The 22,383-nt window shown below is 34.9% G+C and overlaps 1 protein-coding gene across 1 annotated transcript in view; it reads left to right on the forward strand.

Moving 5' to 3' along the window:
• SLC27A6 (solute carrier family 27 member 6) overlaps nt 1-22,086 on the forward strand; it is a 39,146-nt gene extending 17,060 nt beyond the window's left edge. Inside the window, exons 5-10 of the mRNA XM_065045712.1 lie at nt 6,595-6,789; nt 15,289-15,379; nt 17,121-17,319; nt 17,895-17,992; nt 18,818-18,948; nt 20,986-22,086. Of these exons, the coding sequence (XP_064901784.1) occupies nt 6,595-6,789; nt 15,289-15,379; nt 17,121-17,319; nt 17,895-17,992; nt 18,818-18,948; nt 20,986-21,162 (891 nt within the window). The 3' untranslated portion in view covers nt 21,163-22,086. The remainder of the gene's footprint in view (nt 1-6,594; nt 6,790-15,288; nt 15,380-17,120; nt 17,320-17,894; nt 17,993-18,817; nt 18,949-20,985) is intronic.
• Nucleotides 22,087-22,383: the final 297 nt, after the last annotated feature.

Raw genomic sequence — 22,383 nt, forward strand, 5'->3', positions numbered from 1 at the left:
AGCTGATCTCTCTACTAGATCTAGTTTGGCCCAGGCTTCTTTGGATGGGATTAAGCTCTCTGAAGGAGAGCTTAAGGATTTATTTTATTAAAACTTTTCTGTGTCAGAACAATAAAAGTTTAGAAGGAGAAAACAAGGAGGTCAGTGCTGCTGGGATGAGAAAACCGAATGAACCGTTCTTTCCGAGCTGCTCACTGAAGTGTTGTGTGAAGGGTGTAAGAACATGGTTTATATGTGTCCCACTGTCTCCCACCTAGAAACAGATTTTGGTAGTCAGGTAAGGAAGGAAAACAGAATCAGGAGGCATTTATTTGCAGTGCAGGTTTTACTTGACATTACATTTTATTATCCTTAAAGTTTAGCTCAATTCATGTTCAGTAATGGAAATTGTTTACTAATGGAAATTTATCAAGACCCTTCTAGGTTTTCAGCATAAACATTGTATTAAATACCGTAAACCAGTAAATGTGTCACAGTTACAGACAACCACATCTGTACCTTCCATTAGAACTCTCTGAAAAATCTCTGTATGTCATTGAAATTTTATTTACTGAGGGGAATTTAGCAACTTATTTATTCTTTTAGTAACCTGTTTAAAAAAAAAGTGACCATCCGTGTATGTTGTAAGCAGATATTATTCTTAACCCAAGTTGTTGCTGATTTACTACAGTATCAACAGTGTCTAAAAGGAGAATTAAACACTGTACGTGCAGTTAGAGAAAATAGAATTTTTAGACTAATAATGTATTCAGCACATCTGGAATGAAGCTTAAAAATGGACCTGGGATTTCAAAGCTTGTATTTTTAACTCCCATCTTTATCAGTTGATCTAATTAAAATGTTTCACAATAAACTTTGTGCTTTAAACTGCCATGACTATGAAAACAGCACTATTTTTAAAAATTAGGTTTAAGAACAGATTATAATCCTATCCATTTTTGCTACTACTTTCTGATATTTAAAGGTACTGGCATACCTCTCTAGGACTCCATCTACAGAATGATTCTGTGCCTGTTTCCTCATTCTGCCCGGGAATAATGGTAAAGGTTTCCAGGTTTTCTTACTGAAGAAGTCTTCTATAATGTTTATAGGGTTCCTTTGGCCTTGGGAAGCATTGGTTTTCCATACCGAAAACAGCACTGAATACTAGTTGCAATGTCACCTACTGGTTGTAGCATGATGGCTCAAAACATTTCTGAGTCTTTAAGAGGTCATATAACTTGATCAATTTCCTTCATTCCGACTTCATTTCTTAGATACTCATCTTCTGAGTTAAGATAGTGGAGCAATGCAACAAATGTCCTGATAGTGAAACCTACAGATCGCAATCGTACTTTTACAAAGGAAAGCATCATATTGCTTACAGAATACTGTGTGCAATAATGAGTGCAAGAAATTACCTGTGCGTGCCTTAATTTAATTCTCTGAATTGACCTTTAGAAAGTTTTCCGTAATTCTTTTTGACTTGTGGGCTCTTGGGGCAATCACCAAAAATACAGGTATCTAAATAAAACTATCTACTTCATGTTACTAGATGGAACTCAGACAAAAATGACTTCTTTTTCTTCTTTTTTTTTTTTTTTTTTAGATATTTTCTGAGGAAGTAGAAGTACAGCTAAACAAAATATTTCCTATTAGAAGAGCTAAAGGAAGAAAACTCCTTTTAGAATCTAATCCTATTAGATTATCAGGAGCTTGATTAATGAAAGTGTGGTGAGAGTGATGTATACTAAATAGTAAACAACCAGTTCCAGAATCGGAAGAAAGTTCCTAGAATTTCTGTTCCTTTCTTACGGTGGACCTCTTCAGTACTCTTCCTGTTTTCTTTACTTGTATTTTTAAATTGGTGTATGTATTTTGCTCAAAAAAATCTATTAACGATTTATAATTAGGCATTACTAAAAAGTAAACATAAGCATGTGTCTTGAATAATTAATTATTTCTGTCATCATCATGGCAGTAGGATATCTCTCATCTTATAGTCTGTCTACTAACTACTAACTACCTTACGTCCTTCTTTTCAGGGCTAATAGAGACCTGGTGAATGTGTTGTTACACATATGCCTTGTAAATACATCAATGTAAATCCTGTGTGTCCATTATATTTTATATTTATATTGCATTTCTCAAGTCCTGAGATTGCTTTTAGTTTCATCAAGGCCGTAATGCAAGAAACACTTTGTGCCTCCTTTGCTTGGGGTTGCCTTTATTTCTCTCTATTTGGCTTTTCCTGCTGCAGAAATGGTGAAAGTGGGACAAAGAACAGGGCGGGGGGTTTATTCTTTTAAAGCAGCTGCTAAGTAAATTTTTATATAGCCCCAGTCATGAATCCTTCCCGCACCAACTAATATACTGTTGATGGCACTTTAAAAGGCATTTCTTTTATCAACAACTTAATCAAGTAGATAATCCACATAGTTTCCAAAGAACACTTAAGGAGAAAAGGCTGGCAGATGAAGAATCCCAAGTATGTGGTATTCAGTGTAATAAGGCAGATCTTGACTTGTCAACTTATTACTATACAAATGAAGAAAGCACTCAAAATGAAGAAATAGTGTGCCAGAAATTGATTTATGAAGTATGCAGATATTTGGTATACAGTTCAAAGATCTTGGCAGAATGAACTGAAGAAAAGTCCAGGTGTGAGGTAAAAACAGTTCTTGTTAATGCTTCAAAAAGCATTGAAAAAAATGTTTCAACTTTACTATGTGTATACAGATTCAATTTCCATTTTATTTCAGAATCACTCTCTAAGAAAAGAAAACCGCAGTTCAGGAAAATGAATAAATAGACATTTTTTTTAAATCTTGGAAAAGTGTTCTAACAGTCTGCTATCTAAAATCTGTCCTTCTAATTATCTATAGAAAACTATTAATCACATTCAGAAACATAAAACCAAGCAAATTATCACAGAACACACATTATTTGCACTTATTTGTGATAGTTGAGTAGGGCAAAGTGCTGAGTCCTTCATAAATGAGATACTCTGAGGAAATACAGCTTTTAGTGAAGGAAGTGTTAACTAGGAAATATGCTGTCAAAGCAGACTAAGAATACACATGCAGGCAACTGTTCCAATGCCTGACAACCACTTCTGGGAAGAATTTTTTCCTAATATCCAATCTCAACCTCCCCTGGAGCAACTCGAGGCCATTTTCTCTCTTCCTATCACTTGCTACTTGGGAAAAGAGACCAACACCCTCCATGCTATAACCTTCTTTCAGGTAGCTATAGAGAGCGATAATGTCTCTCCTCAGCCTCCTTCTCCTCAGGCTAAACAGCCCCAGTTCCCTCAGCTGCTCCTTGTTAGACTTGTGCACCAGGCCCCTCACCAGCTTCATTGCCCTTCCCTGAGCTCTCTCTAGTATTTCAAAGTCCTTCTTATGATGAGGGGTCCCAAACTGAACACAGTATTCAAGGTCCGACTGCACCAGTGCTGAGTACAGCGGCACAATCACTTGCCTAGTCCTGCTGGCCACACTATTCCTGATACAAACCGGGCTGCTGTTGGCCTTTTTGGCCACCTGGGCACACTGCTGGCTCATGTTCAACTGGCTGTCAGTCAGCACCCCCAGATCCCTCTCTGCCAGGCAGCTTTGCAGCCACTCTTCCCTGAGCCTGTAGCGCTACCTGGGGTTGTTGTGACCCAAGTGCAGGACCCAGCACTTGGCCTTGTTGAACCTTATACAATTGGCCTCAGCCCAATGATCCAGCCTGTCCAGATCCCTCTGTAGAGCCTTCCTGCCCGCCAACAGATCAACACTCCCACCCAATTTTATGTCATCTTCAGACTTACTGAGGGTGTACTCAATCCCCTCATCCAGATCATTGATAAAGAGATTAAACAGAACTGGCCCCAATACTGAGCCTGGGGAACACCACTCATGACTGGCCACCAACTGGATCTGACTCCATTCACCACAACTCTTTGGGCCCACCCATCCAGCCAGTTCTTTATCCATCCAGGCCATGAGCTGCCAGCTGCCATCTTTTCCACTAGAGAAACAACTTTGTGCTGTAGTAGTATAAATCAGCCAAAATAACATGAGTGATTGAAGGTAGTGAAGTAGCTATATTTGTCATTTTGGAAAACAAAACAAAACAACAACAAAAACAACAAACAAGAAAACCCCATAATATATGTAGGTCATTGTTTCCTAGTTTCTGTCTTTTCAGCAAACAGCCATCAATGCTTTTATCTTTCTTAAAATATAAATAATGGAAACAAACTTGCCTGTTTATTAACTTGGATCTCTAGAGATTTTGTATGTTCCCATTCTGATGAATGACCCATTTAGTGTTTGCATATATACACACACGTATTTATCTCTTCCGTTCGTTGTGGAACAAAGGATTTCTGTGAAAGAATCTTGTATGCTATTTTTCGTCTTAGCAGAGGCAGTATATTTGAATAATTCAGCGGTGTCAGCAAGGGGTGACTGCAGTTCAGTTACTGACATGTTAATTTCAGTTTAGCAATGAAACTGTAAGCAAAATAACCCACTTTGAAAAGTTTTAAGTTGAGCTGACTGAAGATGGAGGACAATTTTCTAGGGGAGAAAAAGAGTTGAAATCTTTCCTGATGAAGTTCAAAGTAGCACTGAAACACTTTCTCTTAAAAAAGGAATACTTTTGTTGTTTTTGACAGTATAATGATTTTGAATTTCTAGTATAACAGACATTATTATTTCAGTTATATGAAAATCTGCACTGTTGCATTGCGACATTGCATCTGAAATTGAAAAAAGAAACCACTCCAAAAATTACACCTATGGGTAATTTTTATGCACTTTGTTCCAGGCTATGTCCACAGTCAGTTTTGTTGTACTATGTAATGCAGTACTTGTTACTAATGATTTATCATTAAATCAGTAAAGTATGTGCTTGTGTGTTCCAAAGTGATTTTTGCATCCAAAGTAAGATCGGAGAGGAGAAGTGAAAAGCAAAGAATTGGATTATTGCAGAAACAGAATGGTTAGTGACCAAGGGAGGATGGTCAGTGATGTAGTTTTGACGTAAAATAGCAGACTGATGCCTCATACTGTAAGACCTATCTGCATCTAGTGAAATAGGTGAGTTCCTTGCTGAATCGTTTCAGCAAAAGAAGTTGATATCCAGCAGAAAGAATCTGAGGCTCAATAAAGGAATTTTTTATCATTCTATGAGTTACCGGTTTTGAAGAGGGAAGAAAAAAGACTGGTCCTTCTTTGTGATGTAGAGGAGGAGCTTAACATTTCACTGTGTTTGCAGTTTTTGTTATAGAAATGAGATTTCATGATCCACATGAAAAGTTGAATTTCACCATGACATAAGCCTCTGAGGAACACTCCCGTCTATGTATTCAGTAGAAGGTTAAATGTTTTTAACATACAAAATATTTAAAGATTCTTGTTTCAGTTGGCTGACCAGATCTCTTCGCAGAAATAACTTGCTATACTTTTAAGCCAGATTAAAGGTGGTAAAATGTATTTTCACTATAAAGACATACCTAATTCATACTGGATTAGCGTTGGGAGGGGAAAAGGAAACAAGGATAGAAGAGCAGAAAATAAGGACTATCTGCTTTCTTTGGTATATATATATGGATGTGTATATCTATGCACACACACACACATATATATGGTGTGAATATGTGTATATGTATATGTAGAGGTGTTTGTATACATTTGTCTAAGTGCACATATAAAGGTATATACAGTGTTGCGATACCAGAGTGCTATGGGGTTCTAAATGTATGTGGTAACAAACTGTACCTTTGTTAATTTTGTGCTGTCTCACTTCTAAGACATTCTGTATTGCCACTTGCAATGATTAGAAAGGAAGTGTATTTTAAAATAGGTGAAATTAAAAAACTAAACAACATTTCGGATCTTCTGCTTTCTGATACTTAAATAATTGTATTTTAAAGGTGCTCCATGCAATCGCAAGGTTTGAGAACAGATTCATAAAATTGGTCTCACTGAACTGGGTCAACACATACTATTGTGTTTCTTGTAATAAAACATGGGAGTTGACAACAGTTAAGACTCAAGATCACAAAGGAATAATGTATTCCAAGTAACAATGAACAAAATTGGAAAAGTCTTAATATTGAAAGAAATACAAAAGGTAACTCATACGTAATGTGTGGGATGGAACAGATATTACGAGTGTGTGAAATCTGATTGTTTCTTATAATCAATCTGAAGACACAAGAAAGTAACCATTAGTCTATGTTGACATTAATACCTTGCAGACATAATTCCTGTCTTTCAGTTTTCTAATTTCTCTGAGTGGAAAAAAACTGAGATGATACAACTTTTACAATTTGGAAGCATTTATATAAATTAATTTAGTCATTATTTAGGAAATAATTTGCTTGCTCAACGAGATAGTAAGGTTTTGTTTGCAGTTTGCTGCAGTGTAGCTGTAGGCACCTCTGCCAGCTTTCTTTAACTTCTTAATTGTTGTTGTTGTTGGTGGTGGTTTGTTGTTTCTGTTGTTTATGCTTGATATATTTGAAGAAAGTACATTTTTCCCACAGTAGATGCAACAATCAAATGAGGTTATCAGTAGATTATACTTTAAACTATTATTTTCTTTTTTTTTTAACAGAAGGAAGGAGAAAAGAACCACAAAGTCCGACTGGCGGTTGGAAATGGAGTAAGAAATGATGTGTGGAGAGAATTTTTAGACAGATTTGGTGCTATTAAGATCTGTGAGTTTTATGGTGCTACTGAAGGAAACATTTGTTTCATGAACCACACAGGAAAAATTGGATCTGTTGGACGCACCAATTTCTTTTATAAGGTGACTATTTATTTACATTGTACTTTGTAAAGGAAGTGCCAAATGTAAAGGTGTTTTTCAGTTTGACCACAGGACGTGGGGCTGCAGTCATAAGTCCACGGCAAATTTTCTAACTTAGCTACTGCAAGTTTAATTGACCCTCTGTAAAATCTTGGCTGCCAAAGTATTGCAGTTTGTGCTTAGCACTGAACCCAGTTATGTTTTCAGCAGTAGCACACAGATTTTTCTTAAAATACACAAGAGTCAAAAAGGCCTTGCCTTTCTTCTGACAGTTTTGAGGAGGTTCCAAGTATTACTTCGGTTTGTTTTAATACTTCAGAACTCATTGTCATGAAATAAACATACACGTGTCTTGTTCTGACAGTGTTCTACAGTTTATATTTAGAGCTTTTTTTAATACAGTGTATTTATATTGCATTTTACTATGTAAATATTTGACACAAATGGGAATTAATGGTAAATAAAATAACATATAGGCAGATATAACTGTAAGAGATATTTTATACCTAGCTGCAACTAAACATAATTAACTCAAATGACTTTACACCTAGTCTGTATCGTTATTCACAAATTTCAAAGATAAAACAATAGAAATATAATCACTGTTGAGTAATTGTGACGGACAATACTTGCCAAGGGTATTAATTTAAAAATTCTGTGCCCCTTTTCTACTAAGTCGACTGTATTTATTTGGTTTGTTCTAAGTTATTGAAACTAGAAAAACCAAAAGTTTTTTTCACTGCTTATATGATTGTGTTGTATTTAATCAGCTTTGACACTGTTGACAAAGTTGAGGAAGAGGAATACATATTATTTATATTACACAGGGTGGCTGTGTGACATCCTTCTGAGTAAATGAAGAAGAAATTATCTCACCTCAAAATTCACAGATAGATTTTTTTCTCTTTGTGACATATTAATACCATCTCCTAAATGGGTTGAGAAGTCAGTAATCAACGTGTTGCAAGCTTTAGCTAATAATATGAAAGATTATTTAGCTAGGCTTTCCAGCAAGGAGACTAGATATTCAAGACGTTTACACCAATTTTTACTGTTCTTGAAATAAAGAGGACTATGTGCATTGCCTAGAATTTGCAAATTAATTGAGATACCTATCTATACTGAGATATCTGTCTGTATATATAAATCCTGCTGACTTAAGTGTAATTTGTTCTTCTGAGGAGAACTGATACTAAAATGTCCTGACAAAACTTTTTTTCAGGGAATAACGTTAAAATATTGTTTGGAAATACATCAGAGGTATCTTCTGGTGAAGTGCAAATAGGTTTATAGGCAGTGTATGTTCCAAGGTCCACAACTTTGACACACCATCACCACGTTACAATCACCACAGACCCATGTTACACTCTTCACTTCTGGGATAGGAACCCAGACTTCAGGAAGGGGATGGAAACACTCAAAAAAACACCACAAAAGCTAGTGTCTTTTTCAGAAACTGTTGAGAGCTCAGGAATTCAACCAGACCGACTCTGCTGATTCTCTGTTCTGCATGACTGATGCATGGTGGACATCTGGCGCTGGTGGATGTCTCTAGAAGGATAAAGATCCACTACAGGAAATCGAGAATCTGGAATTTAGGGAGCAGTATGTGCACAGGAGCCTTAAGAGTTAATGTTAATTTTTGTTTCAGACTTTTTAAAGCTACATGCCTTTTGTTTGTTTGTTTGTTTTTGGTTTTTGTTTTTTGTTTTTTGTTTTTTTTCTTAATAATTATATATTTATTCCAAATCTGAAAAACAAGTTTCAGTATTTCAGAACTTTTGACAGAGTGTTGTCATAAGTCATTAACCTTTTGGAAATACCATGTAAAGGTTACAGCAGATAAAGGATTAGACTTGAAATTACCTATTTATTGGTTTAATTATCTTTATTTTTAATTAAGTAGTGTGGGGGTTTTGCGTGTATTAATAGCACTTCGGCACTTCGTATGTCATTAACATATTCTGTTTGCGTTTCCAAGATGAATTAGAATTTGGGGTTTTTTTGCACATGAAACATGCTACCTTTTCCTCTTTAAGAACTGGATTCATTATTTGACTCAGTCACTGCAGACTGAGAGAAAAAATAGCTCATGCAAACTGCAATTAAAAAATAAATGGAGCTGTAACTGAATACTTGATCTCCCTAGACATCTTTTCTGTAATTTATATACTCTTCCAAGTTGGAACTGTTAGAGTCAATGGAAACATCAGTATAGTCTGCTAAGATAATTATGGATTGTCCCGTTGCTTACTGAGTATGAATATGGAAAGACCATAAGATATTTTATGAACCAGAAAAAGCTATTCATTCCATTTGGCTCAGCTTGAAATCAATTTTATTCTGTCTTTTTCAGTACTCTCTTTCCCTAGAAATAAATCTATAGTAAGTCTTCAGTTATTTCCTTAGTTTCTGTCATAAGGAAAGTAGCTAAAGCACGTTATTTGTAAGCAGCCTCAATATTTAGCTACTGCCATTCTTCAAGGGGCCTGGGGCGTACTGACGCCCAGACCATCCCCCAGGGTATATACATTTGGCATTCTATCAGTGTGAAGTCTGAGGAAAAAATGAAGGTTGTCACCAAAAACCAAATTCAGTGCAGTGACAAACTGCCTCACCTTTGTTCCACAGGCATGGTTTGTCTAGCCAGGTCGGTGGGTAGATTATGTGACCCATTTTATGTGGAAATAGAACTGCCCCAAATCTCTTCCAAATCAAGGAGGTTTCAGAGGCTACTCCAAAGCTCCATCGGGAACTTTTTAATAAATAGTATGTTTTGATCCATAGCATTTTTGGTTGTGCAACATACACAGTCTCTCTCTGAAAGAATTTGTGTCCATGGAACTACATGGCATATTAATGATATTACCATAGTTACATGTCTCAGGTTAACAGTTCTGCAATCTGGTGGCTGCTGGAGCTCTGCTTCTGTCACCAGTGCAGCTCCTCGGGCTGGCAGTTCCCTCAGTCTGCTTCACGGCGCATGTTTGCAGGAGCAGCTAGCTCCCTCGTATGCTGAAGCAGAGTAGTGTTGACATGAACAAGGATTTAGATAAAGTGCAGTTTCAGAAACGTCTGTAAGAGTTTAAGAGAGAGAAAGAGTGTTAAAAATACCACAAGACACACTTTGTTATTTTTGCTTTTTAAAAAAAGTATATATATAAAATATGCATTTGTTCCAACCAAAATTGTTCTATGTTTCTATGAAATGCTTAAGTTTGGGGACCTTTTATTGGTATTTTTGATTACTCTGAAATCTGTAAGTACCATGAAACTATTTTAATGCAATAGAAAAGTTCATTTTTACTTATTTCAGGCATTTGTTTTGCATTTTTTTAAATACATTTTATAGGTTACAGATTATTAAACAATGCATTCTAAAGTGTAGCTGTTGTGCTTGGTTTACTGCAGTCTGAATGGCACCCACTGGATATCTAGCAAAATGTAAAGGAGAGCAGCTTTGTTTCTGATTTGCTGACCCACGAATAATCTGAAATTGGAAAGGGAGACTGTATCCTGCTGGAAAGCAGAGGATGGCACAGGCAAAGCCCAGCCATACAATTCCCATTTTTTTTCTTTCTTTACGGAAATGCTACAACTTTTCAAATATTGTTCTTTTGGCATATGGGACGATATGAGGAGATACCTTTAGACATACTCTCCAGGGATTTCCTAAACACTTATTTAGTAAACTGGTAATAGAGAAAGGAGAAGAGTCCTGTGTGTTCATGCGTGTGGTACAGTGAAGGACAAAGAAGAAACTTACTCTCTACTGGCATATTTGCACAGTCAGAAGGAAGCAAATGCAGTATAAAACCCATGCATACAGGCATTAGGCAGGTAGGTTCAAAGTATATTTTTAGCAGGGAAAAAGGAAAACAAATAGGAAGGCATATCTATTGTAGGTAATGGCAATGGCACAGTTTCTAAAGGTGAAATGCAGACAAAGGTTACAACTTTAAATGACAAATTAAGCTCTCAGAATGAGCAAAGTAACTTTTCTGACAGTAATTGCCAATGTTTGGGCACAAATACTTGTTATCAATATTGAAGTTCTACATAACACATTTATTTTCATAAGTAATTTGGAAGACACAAGTTAAGAGGAAGAAACAGATGAATGTTATAGCAGTTCCCAGACATCCAAGAAGCCACTGTGTGTGATATGTTAACTCAAGGCAGTGCTCTTTTTTGCACGTCTTCATTTTCACACTATACTCATGTATTAGAAAGCATGGCTGTGGTATATGAATAAATCTTTCAATAATAATATTCATGTAAAGCAAATGAACAGAAAAGTAGAAGCCTCTGAATAGCTTTATAGATGGTAAAACTTAAAATGTTTTAAAAATAAGGTAGTGTATCAATTAACATAGTAATATAATAAATTGCTGCTTAATATTTTCATCTGGCATACATATGTAGTTAATATTAACGATTAGTTTTATTTTATATGATATATATATATATATATAGTGTGTATTTATGTAAATGGGAAAAATCTGTGAGAGTCTCAGTCATGTCTATGAAATGTATATATAAATCTCGTTTCTTACACTGCAATAAATTCTGAGTGATGCCAGAGAACTTGCAGTGGGAGAGACTAATGAGATCCAAGGAAGGTTGTAAGAAGGGCTAAAAATAACCCATAGCAAGTACACCTACAAAACCCTAGCATGTAGAAAAAATATTCCAAAATTAATTTATAAATGTAATTTTATTATTTTAAGCATAAGTGTTCCAACTATTACTTATTTTCTTCTATTACAATCTTACGTTATGATCTTACAATCTATCTTACTCAAAACTGTATGGATCAAAATCAGCTTTGAGGTGAGAAATATTTAAATCTTAGAACAAATCATAAATAATTTCAACATATAAAAAGTTTTGTCTTTCACACAGCAACACAGAATTACTATTGTGCATTTTTTTCACACAGTCATAGAGCTTAAGTGGCAGAAGAGATATTTCTAAGTTTCAAAGTAAATAAAGTTAGGTTTAAGCAAATCTTAAAACCCTGAAAGAGTGTATTCACAGGAAGAACATTGGCTTGTGTTGATCCAAGCAGTGGAAGCTCTTAAGTTAATTAAGTTAATTAATGTTGTTTCTGCTCTTCTGACTAGTTTTGAGGTAAAATAATCTAAGGTCCTTCAACTGTATTTGATACTATTTTTTTTTACATATGTGGTGATTCAGTTAATATCAAGCATAGCTTTAAAAGGTTTTTTTTTTATTGGTTTTGTTTACTTTGGCTAATAAAACTATTCAGAGGACCTATACGTCTCTTCTTTACAGGATAAGTAAAACATTGCAAGTAAAACATTTGTAAACTATGATGATAGTATGCTCCAGACCTTTTTTCTTACATTTCACTTTTTAAGATGTTTGGGACTAAATCTACTGAATGTAATGCTGTGTTTTATAAACAGATCTGCTCTTAGAGAATTCAGCAATATCTCATCTCTAAAACAAATAACTAAATAAAAAGCAATAGCTTCTTATCTTTGTTCTCTGATGAAGGTTCTGTGAGCATTCACTTTAAGCTGAAACTTAAGGAATTTCAAAACTGTTTTCAAAACAGTATTTAAACTTGCATATTTCCAGTCAATTAAAAAAGGAGAGGGAGTGGGGGGGTGCTGTTATTAAATAACATTCAGGCAGCATAGTAACAGGCAGTAATGTTACAGGTCAACTCATTTTAAGTTTCAACCAGATGAATTATGCTTTTTGTTCAGTACATTTATGAGGTTCTTTAGGCAGTAAATTGTAGATTAAAATGTTGAATGCTGCATGCAGTACTATGTAAAAATAATATGGTAATGCTTCAATAGCTCAGGCCCTCTTTTCCAATAAATTTTAAATAATGAGATAAAACAAATGTACCCAGACTACATGTTTTGCATGGAGACAGCTTTTTGCACTATTGGCATAGTTTCACTATGCATGCCTAAGGCAATATGTGGTGATTTCTCCTTTTAATTATGTATTAGCATGACTATTATTTCAAAAAACTAACTGGAATAGGCATAGTAAATATTCTAAAGTTGCAGGTACTGAAACATGTATGCAGCAAAATGATAGTAAAGGTCTTAACAGTTTTTAAATTATCTCAGATACTAATTTAAAATTTCTGAGTATTTATAACAGCATAAAATAATGCATTGTACAGACTAATATTTGGAAAAGATACAGCTATTGTCCTCTGAAGGAATGAACAGATGGAAATGGAATGGAACGGGGCACACTGCTGTTCTAATCAAACACAAGGGTATCAGAATGTTTCGTTTTATGTAATTTCATTCTTTATATTATTCACTGTGTTGGGTCTGTCATGTGAAGCCTATTAAAGTATTAAATATCAATGTAAAAAAGCAGGTGAAAAAGAACAGCAATTAAACATAGACAGCCGAAAGAAAAGACTAAGAAAAAATGAATTCTGTTTATTATTAATACCTCCCTTTCTCTTCATCAATAATAATACAATTATTTTCTAACTAAGGTGAACTTTCTGTCTCTCAAATTCTTGACTTTGTTAAATGCTATAGTCTGTAATTCTTAAAAAAAATTTACCCTTCACTTTATTCAAAAAGTGTCCAATGCTTGGATCATTACTTTATTTTGAATGTTACGACCTTGTCTCTTTGCTAAAAATACCTTTTTGTTTCAGACTTAGAGTAGAAGAAAAATGCAGTAGTGGACACTGAAAAGACTCAGTGAAACAAGTTTGTCCATATGAGCCTGAAATTGTGCGCTTGTTGTTTTATTCCAGTTGCTATTTATTCAGACTTCCTTGGAAATAAAATGTCATGATATTACTACAGAAGCGTTTCAAATAAGTTTCAGAAAAGCAAATGGGTTTATGTTTTAGCATTCTACCCTTTACTTCAATCACTTTCATAACACTATCCTTAAATTATATTGTATTTCTTTATTGTGAAGAATGGCTGGTATGTATTAATATTTTTTAAAATTGTTTTCTCTATGTGCTGTGAAGATAATTCTATATCCTTGGTTTGACTAATTCTTAAATAGATTGCTCATATACTTCTATAAGAAAAGGAAAATCAGAATCCCAAGCTGGGCAAGCTTGGGATAAAAACTGCAAACACAATGGTCCGTGTAGTGTCAGGCATATGATAAGACATCAGTGTCCCTCAAAGGCCTAATTTGGATTTATATCACAGCAGAAAAATGAAGTAAGAATTAGACCCTGGATATTGGAGGAAAAAAGTACTGCGGTTTCTGATGTTGACAAGAACATCTTGCTCTCTTCTTCACCTTACTCAGAGCCACATTCTCTGTGATCCTTATATAAGAGGAAGGTTAGCTGTAAAACATAACTGGCAGGTCAGTTAGGTCAGAAGTGTCAGAACTCCAGGGCAAATGGTATTTCAGAGAAATGCAGAACTAACCCTGACATAACTATGGAGCATGGACAACTACATAACCATGTCAAACAACATGAAAGTACATATTCTGCTGGTGCTCACGCCAAGACTTTTCACCATAAACCAGCCTGTGAAAGCTTGAGGGAAGAACTGAAGCTAGGTAAGCAAGACTGAAGCCCTAGATGAAGCAGATTTCCCTTTGTAAGTAGATCATAGAATTAGAGAATCATTTGGTTGGAAGAGACCCTTGAGGTCATTTAATCCAACCATACCTACATCTAACACTGAATCTTGTCCCTAAGAGCCTCACCTACACATCTTTTAAGCACCTCCAGGGACAGTGACTCCACCACTTACCTGGGCAGCCTGTTGCAGTGCTATGGAACCCCTTCTGTAAATAAGTTTTTCCTAATCTCGAATCTGAACCTTCCATGCTGCAACTTGACACCATTTCCTCTTGTCCTATCACTTGCTACCTGGGAGAAGAGACCAACATCCTCAACACTGCAACCTCCTTTCGGGAGTCTAAGTACACAACATCCATAGCCTTCTCCTCTTCCCCTAAGCGGGTCACTTTGTCATTGAACAAGATCAGGTTGGTCAAGCAGGACCTGCCTTTCGTAAACCCATGCTGACTGGGCCCTATCACTTGTTTGTCTTGTGCGTGCCGTGTGGTGGCACTCAAGTTGATCTGACTTAGGCCTTTGTTTTTGCCAGTTGTTTCAGGTGCCAGAAGACCCCAAGAGCACTTTTCATATCAGCCACCATCATTAAATGTCAATTAAATTCCAGATATACTTCTATTATTCTGACTTGTGTAGGCTGTTCCACTTATATATGGATCCTGTAACTTATTTGTAAGAAAATTAACAAAATTACAGTTCTATGTCTTCACAAAGGACTTTTGAAAGTTACAAGATTATAAAAATGTTTTGGTGTTTCTTACCTCTAGGAAATTATGTAAGTTTACATACAGAGTATTTTTAGTTTTAAATGACACTACATGCAGATGAGCAAGACTGGAGTAAAGATTTTTGTGCTTATATTTGCTGCCACCAGATGTCACTGTGTAGATGAATAACTGATGATCTTTTTTTCCCTTTTTTAGCTTTTTTTCCCATTTGATTTAATCAAGTATGATTTTGAAAAAGATGAACCAATTAGAAATAAGCATGGATGGTGTGAAAAAGTTAAGAAAGGTAAGTATGTATTTTAATAGACTATAGTAGTCTTTTGACTGTAATATAAATACTCCAGAGAATTTTTAAGGAGCCTTGCTATTCTGTTACGGTACTATGCCAACATCAACTATTACTCTTCGCTCTAACAAAAGCAGTATGATTTTTGATCTAAGACAGCACATTCTTAAACATACCAGTGCCGACACCAGAAGAACTTAGGAGATCCCTGGACATATGCACAGAAGAGCAATGTTCAGATGTGATGATGTGATATTATCTCTGAATCTGTAGATAATGACCTCTGTGTTTTTTTTAAGGAAGCTAACATTGTGAGATGGTTGCCTATGGGATCTACAAAACTGGTGGAGTAGAGCAATGCATTTCGTTGAGAGATTAAGTGTTCCTGACTGAGTTGATAAAGCTTATATTTTTTCTTTTTCTTTTCTTTTTTCCTTTTTTTTTTTTGTTTTGTTTGTTTGTTTGTGTTTGTTTGTGGTTTTTTGTTTGTTTTTGTTTTTTATTTTGTTTTGAATAAATGGGTTGCTTGCTTATAGCTTTCTTCAAAATGCTTATCAAATACCTGGTATCTCTTGATTATACCTATTTTCAAAGTGTTTATCAGGTGCTGAAGCATCTCTGCTATACTTTAGGAAGGTAACAGCTGTAATTAATGCCTGGAAAGTGAAGCAAAAATATCTCATATTAAAGATCACATAGACAGCTTTACCAAGGAGCTGAAGCAGACTTTTCAAAGGAGTTAAGAGATTCTTTAACAGGTCTTAATCAAGGATGGTCACTTTCAGGAAGATACTGTCCCAAAACCATGAAATTTTATAGAAAATTATCTGTAGGGATGTTGGATCAACCTGTGATGGGTGCATGTACTCTAATTAGACACTTGGTCTAATTTTTTTCCAGTTACACTGGTCAGTCTCTTAAAAAGTATTATCTTTATCTGTAGACGTTCTCTTACCTGTGCCCTGTGTCTTCAGAGCACTACCAGTGAACAAAACGCTTTCACCTTAGACCCTACCTATTTATGGAAAGAAGGCACAACTCTTATGAGGAGGCAGTCTTAAATTAAAAATTGTGCATACCCTTTGGACACATTTTTTAGTGTTATATATTTTTATTTTAAAAATTTTTATCTCTGATGCAAAGTAACGTAACTCTTAAGCTTTATTGTTCAGAATGTGCTTCCAAAAAGGTTAGTTCATATCACTACTCCACTTTCAGCAAACTACCACCCTGATACTTTGCATGCATAAGAGGATAATCGTATCCCCATCTCTTCCTATTTTTTTAGAAAAAAAAAATATTAAATTTTTTATATTCCACTGCAAAGAGAAAGCAATGAGGCTATATCACATTAATAAAAATTCTTAAGGTATAGGGAGTGAGACATAATATCCACTTGAAGTGTTCACTTTGAGAGTATAATAGACCTGCTGGTGAACTCACAACTGAAAGGTGGCAGTTCTGGGAGAAAATTGTTTGATAAGTCATCAGAAAGAAATACAAAAGGCTGATAATTTCAGTTGTACTGTGTCTCTGTGGTCACTTTGCATGTAGAGGTGACCACAAGAATCACAAAGCAGTAGAAACAGGTAAGTTTTTATTATTGAGTCTCATGTACTGAAGCCTGCCAAACTTGATTCCTGGTCCTGTAAAATCATATGTACCAAATGACTATTAATGTAAAGTACAGGAAATGTGAAATGATACCTTAGGTTTACATTCTTTCAACTTCTCTGTATAGGTGAGGCTGGTCTTCTCATTTCCAAAGTCAATGCGAAGAACCCCTTCTTTGGTTACGCTGGTAATAAGAGACATACAGAAAAGAAATTACTCTGTGAGGTATTTAAGAAGGGAGATGTTTATTTTAATACTGGAGACCTAATGGTTCAAGACCATGAGAATTTTCTTTATTTTTGGGACAGGATTGGAGATACCTTCAGGTATAATAATTGTTTCTTTTCACATTTCTTCAATAAAAACATGAACTTGCAGAATAGAATACTGTTCTATAGTATTTGTTCTCAACCAAAATTGTTCAGTTTATTACTACTGTGATGTAATTTATAATGATATTGAAGTGTATGATAGGGGCTTAATTTTGTAAAAAGTGTTTCCATACAGCTGATTAGCTAATTTCCAGAATATTTTATAGAAACTGAAGCTCCTAGAACAGTCCTTCCAATAAGCACAGTGACTAGTGATGGTTTTGCTTTGAGCAAGGACATTACATACTGAAGTGAAGAAAAATGTATCAAATAGTAAAGACTGTTTTTAAAAAACACTTTCTCAGATTATGATAAGCTTTCATTGTGGTTTATACTGATAGCTAATATCCAGTACCATTTCAATTGTAAGCATTGTCTTCTGGTAATCAGATCAATATACCAGCATGACAAGTGATAACAAATTTGAGGTGTTAGTCTGAAATGAATGGAGTTCCTACTAAAGTTAATGCTTTTTAAAGAGGAGGTTTCCATATATTTTCAAGGTATTAAAGTATTTTTGCATTATTTAGATGGAAAGGGGAGAATGTTGCAACTACAGAAGTTTCTGACGTCATCGTAATGTTGGACTTCATACAAGAAGCAAATGTGTATGGTGTGTCTGTGCCAGGTAAAGTAAGCTTTAGCTGTATGTTTTTCTTCACCTACGTTAACTGTTAACCCTCATAGCTCTTTTATTTCATATTTTAAGCCTATGAATCACTTCTGATTGATTCATCTGATTAATACATAGCTAAAACGTAGATGTAGATAGTGAAAATAACACCAGATTGTGAGTGAGCCAGTGAATCATGCCTTTTTATATGTATGCAGTGATGCATATTTTTGAAAAGTTATCTTTCATGAATTTGTGGTAGCTACATGATCTAAATAAAAGCTTAAAGATTTATTAAATTGGGATTTGTGAAAAATCCACACATCTGTGTGTCAAAATAAAATGTCAATAAGGTAAAGATCAAAATAACTCTAAAGTAAAAAGTATGAAGACATTCTTCTGACTTATTTGCCTTTTCACTTAGCCTCATAAATGACAGATATATAAACTACATATATACTACAAAACCAAGAACAACATGAAGAATCAGAAAATTACAGAATCACAGAATGGTTGGGGTTGGAAGGGACCTCTGGAGATCATCTGGTCCAACCCACCTGCTAAAGCAGGTTCACCCAGAGCAGATCACACAGGAATGTGTCCAGGCGGTTTTGAATGTCTCATTCACTTTCAGCATTATTGCTTAACTGATCACTTGAGTGATCTCCAAATACATGTAATACCATATAAAATGAGAATGTAATCTTCCAGCTTTACTGAAACTCAGAAGATATGACTGTCAGTTTATTAAGGCACTACAGTTCTGTTTTTTAAGGTTTCTCACTAACATGTCAACTTTATTCATGTTTCAAAATTCTCATCTCGCTTCCTTTACCCCAGATCATGAAGGAAAAGCAGGAATGGCCTCTCTTATTTTAAAGAAGAACACATCATTAGACTTGGAGCAAATGTATAAGCAAGTAGTGACCTATCTACCAAGTTATGCTTGTCCTCTTTTTTTAAGAGTCCAGGTAAGCTGAATTATTGCACAGTGCATACAAACATGTATTTGAACATAGAAGGCTAAACAAATAACAGAAAGTGCTTGTTCATGTATAACTTCATTAGTTTTAGAACTAGTCCCATTTGCTGTCTTCATTAATGGGTTCCTGGGAAAGGAATTACACAAAAAGTCAATAAAATGTGCAGATTTTGTTAAAATGGGAGGAATTGTACAAATGAGTAAGGAAAGAGATCATACAAAAGGATTTAAGGAGATTAGTAGCATGAACATGGGAAAACAAAATGATTGAGATAGTAAAATGTGAATAATCACATTTGGAGAAAATAATCTAAAATCCATTTTATTCAGTGGAAATGAGAGAAGAGAAAAGTAAATCTAAGGCAGGAGACAGTGATTGTGCACAATAAATGAAATGTTATTTGCTATGTAATAGCATGACAGAAGTTAAAGCATTTGAAAAGGTAGTAGGTAAATTGAAACGGTGAATTAAAAATGGACATTATTATTGTCACCACCATAATCACTAAAATGATCCCTGTGTGCTAGTACTCTGCTGTCATAACTGTCCAGTTTGGGAAAAAAATAGTCCCTCCTGCAAAGAGTTAAAATGTAAATGTAATACAATAGACTAAATAGGTGTAGAAAAAAAATAAAGGAGGGTACAGAAAACATACAATACTGATCATCACAATAAGTGAAGTTTGATCAGCATCTTAATTTCTCGTATTTTGAAAACATCATGACAAAGGCAAACAGAAAAATATTTTTTAAGATATTTATGAATGAAGTCTCCTAAGTCGGAGAAGATGAGAAAAAAAAATCATTGTTTGAAAGGAGAAGTTATGAAAGTTCATTCCCTAGGCCAATCAGAGATTGCATACTGATTCAGAACAAAGAGGGGAAAAGAAAAAGACTGTGAAGAACCTTGAAATATATATGCATCTGTCTCATAAGTCCAGGAAGATACCCTTGGCAGCAGCATTCTGATACAAGCAAAATTACACTTGAGAATGTTGCAGTAGTCAGTGTAAGAAATTATGAGAACTGAGTCTACATTTGCTATATAGATGTACCAAAAAATCCTTTATGCTGGGCAGAAGGTATCTGACTCTTGGACGTAGCCTATGTCAAGTATCTGGAACCTTGATTAGAAATTAAATGCCTGCATTACAGATGAATTGCTGTTGGTACTGCTGCTGTTAATCAAGAAAGAAGGTAGTGGGTGAAACTTCAAGGAAAAAAATTTAAAACCTATCAAGCTCATCTGACATGTAATCATACTTTGGAAGATGACAGAATGTTTCTTAGACAAACAAAATCAGGTAGATACAATCAGGAGGTAGATCTGGAGTAGATACAATAGCTCTCTGAGATGTTGGAGATAATACTTCATTTTTTGTTTTGGATTTTTTTTGCATATACATAAAAAAAATACAGAAGAGAAGATAATGGAGAGAGGTCAAAAGGAGGGGCTGATAAGAGGTAGGGAGGATAGAGAAAACAGTCTCACTACAATGCTTCCCACTGCTTTTCCAAAGGACACAGGGACACTGAAAACAAGCTGGGAACATAAAATTTATGCTGAAGGCCAACTTTTATTTGGACCTGGCTGAGTATGAGTATGACTGATTTAGTATGTGTTTCTTTCAGCCCTTTATTAAAGGTGACAAAAATCACAGATATAAAGAATATCCTGAGTGTTATCAGTAAGAAGTTCTTGATAATGACAGCTTTTACTCTCATGTTCTTTAGGATGTGTAGTTTTGTAATGCACACAAATGAAGAAGCTAGATTGTCTGGGGCAGGCTGGGGCTAGAGCAGGTGAGACACTGATAAGACACTGCATAACAATGCAAAAAGCAATGGGCAGTAACTTTTTCCACCATGTGTTGGCCCATAGCAGCACAAAAGTTCTAGTTTTCTAGCATAATAAGAATAAACAGTGTTAAACTTACATCAAGTAAGATTTTCAAAAACTAATGTGAATGTAAGCAAAAGGAAAGAAGTTCTTCTATTGAAAAATAAATCTTTCTTTCTTCTCTAGGAAAAAATGGAAATGACGGGAACATTCAAACAACAGAAAGTTAGACTGGTGGATGAAGGTTTTAATCCATCTACAATTACTGATCCTCTTTATTTTTTAGATAATTCTAAGAAAGCATATGTCTTGTTATCCAAAGAAGTACATGAGATGATCTTATCTGGGAAAATAAAACTGTAATTAACCTATAATAGGCTATTAAGGGACAGTCTATATGAGCTACTGTATGAAAAAACAGTAATATTACCAGTATTTATACATATTTATCCAGAATAATATTTTAAATGCTTGATATTTACATTCAGATATGTCTTGTATCTTTCCTCACTAGATCATTATTGTTCACTAATAAAATTTTACCTCTTGAGACCACTTTCTAAGTAAATGACCTATAAAATGTGACTGAAATCTATTTAAATTTTGGAATCTAAATGCTGAGTCTGATAGTTTTTCTCAGTACTAAATGAACATGAGTGATAGGTGCTATGAAACATAGTAAAAAAAGATAGAACATGTAAACATTGTGACACAAATAGTTTCTTCTAGAGAGAGAAAATATACCAGTAACATATTTTTTTTAAATGTGGTTTATATTTCATATATACTTCTGAATATATATTTTAAGAAATAAAGGCTTGACAGTGGTTGGAAGAAAAGAGAACTCTTCTGCAGAGGACTTTTCTGGTAGAATGTAAGATGAAAGAAAGTAAAGGAGAAGAAAGCCCTCCAAACAAACCCAAACCCAAAAGGTTTATGCCAGTATCAATGCTGAGATTTCTGTTGTTATCCATACTCCTTTGTTTGGAGTGTCTAATTCTGAAGACAGAGCCAACTTGTGTTACATGATTAGCAGCAGATCAACAACAGGTGGAGAAAATCTGTACACTTTATGGGGATAATCACTTATATAGCATAAAAAGAATCATTACAGCACTTTATGTTAGACATATTGACTAAAAGATAGTTTGCTTAATCTTATTAATGATTGCCAGAGATTATTATTTCATGTGTATATATAGCAGCAATCTTAAAACTCTAAATCATATGTTCTAATGCATTGCTTTTGAAATTTTTGAAATAAAGTATCAGATTATTTTAACCAAATTTCATACTGTCTCAGTTTGATTTAAGGCTGATTGCATAAATTCTGTTTTGTAGCCTGTTTTGATACACTACTGGCATGGTGTCCTCCTCTAATGGATCATGATACCAGCTTTGATGATCCCTAAGTAGTATCATAGAATACTGCAAAGGCAACTCTCTTCAACACTGGGCATTGTAAGTCTCACCTGTGTCATAACTGTGGTATGAACCCAAGCTCTTATAAAAGAGTAGGATCCATAAACAACTATATTTTCTTGTTTCTTTCTACTTTGGTCTTCTAACACATGTTCTTCTTTC

This window comes from Columba livia, chromosome Z (assembly GCF_036013475.1).
Source record: "Columba livia isolate bColLiv1 breed racing homer chromosome Z, bColLiv1.pat.W.v2, whole genome shotgun sequence".
Classification (NCBI taxonomy): domain Eukaryota; kingdom Metazoa; phylum Chordata; class Aves; order Columbiformes; family Columbidae; genus Columba; species Columba livia.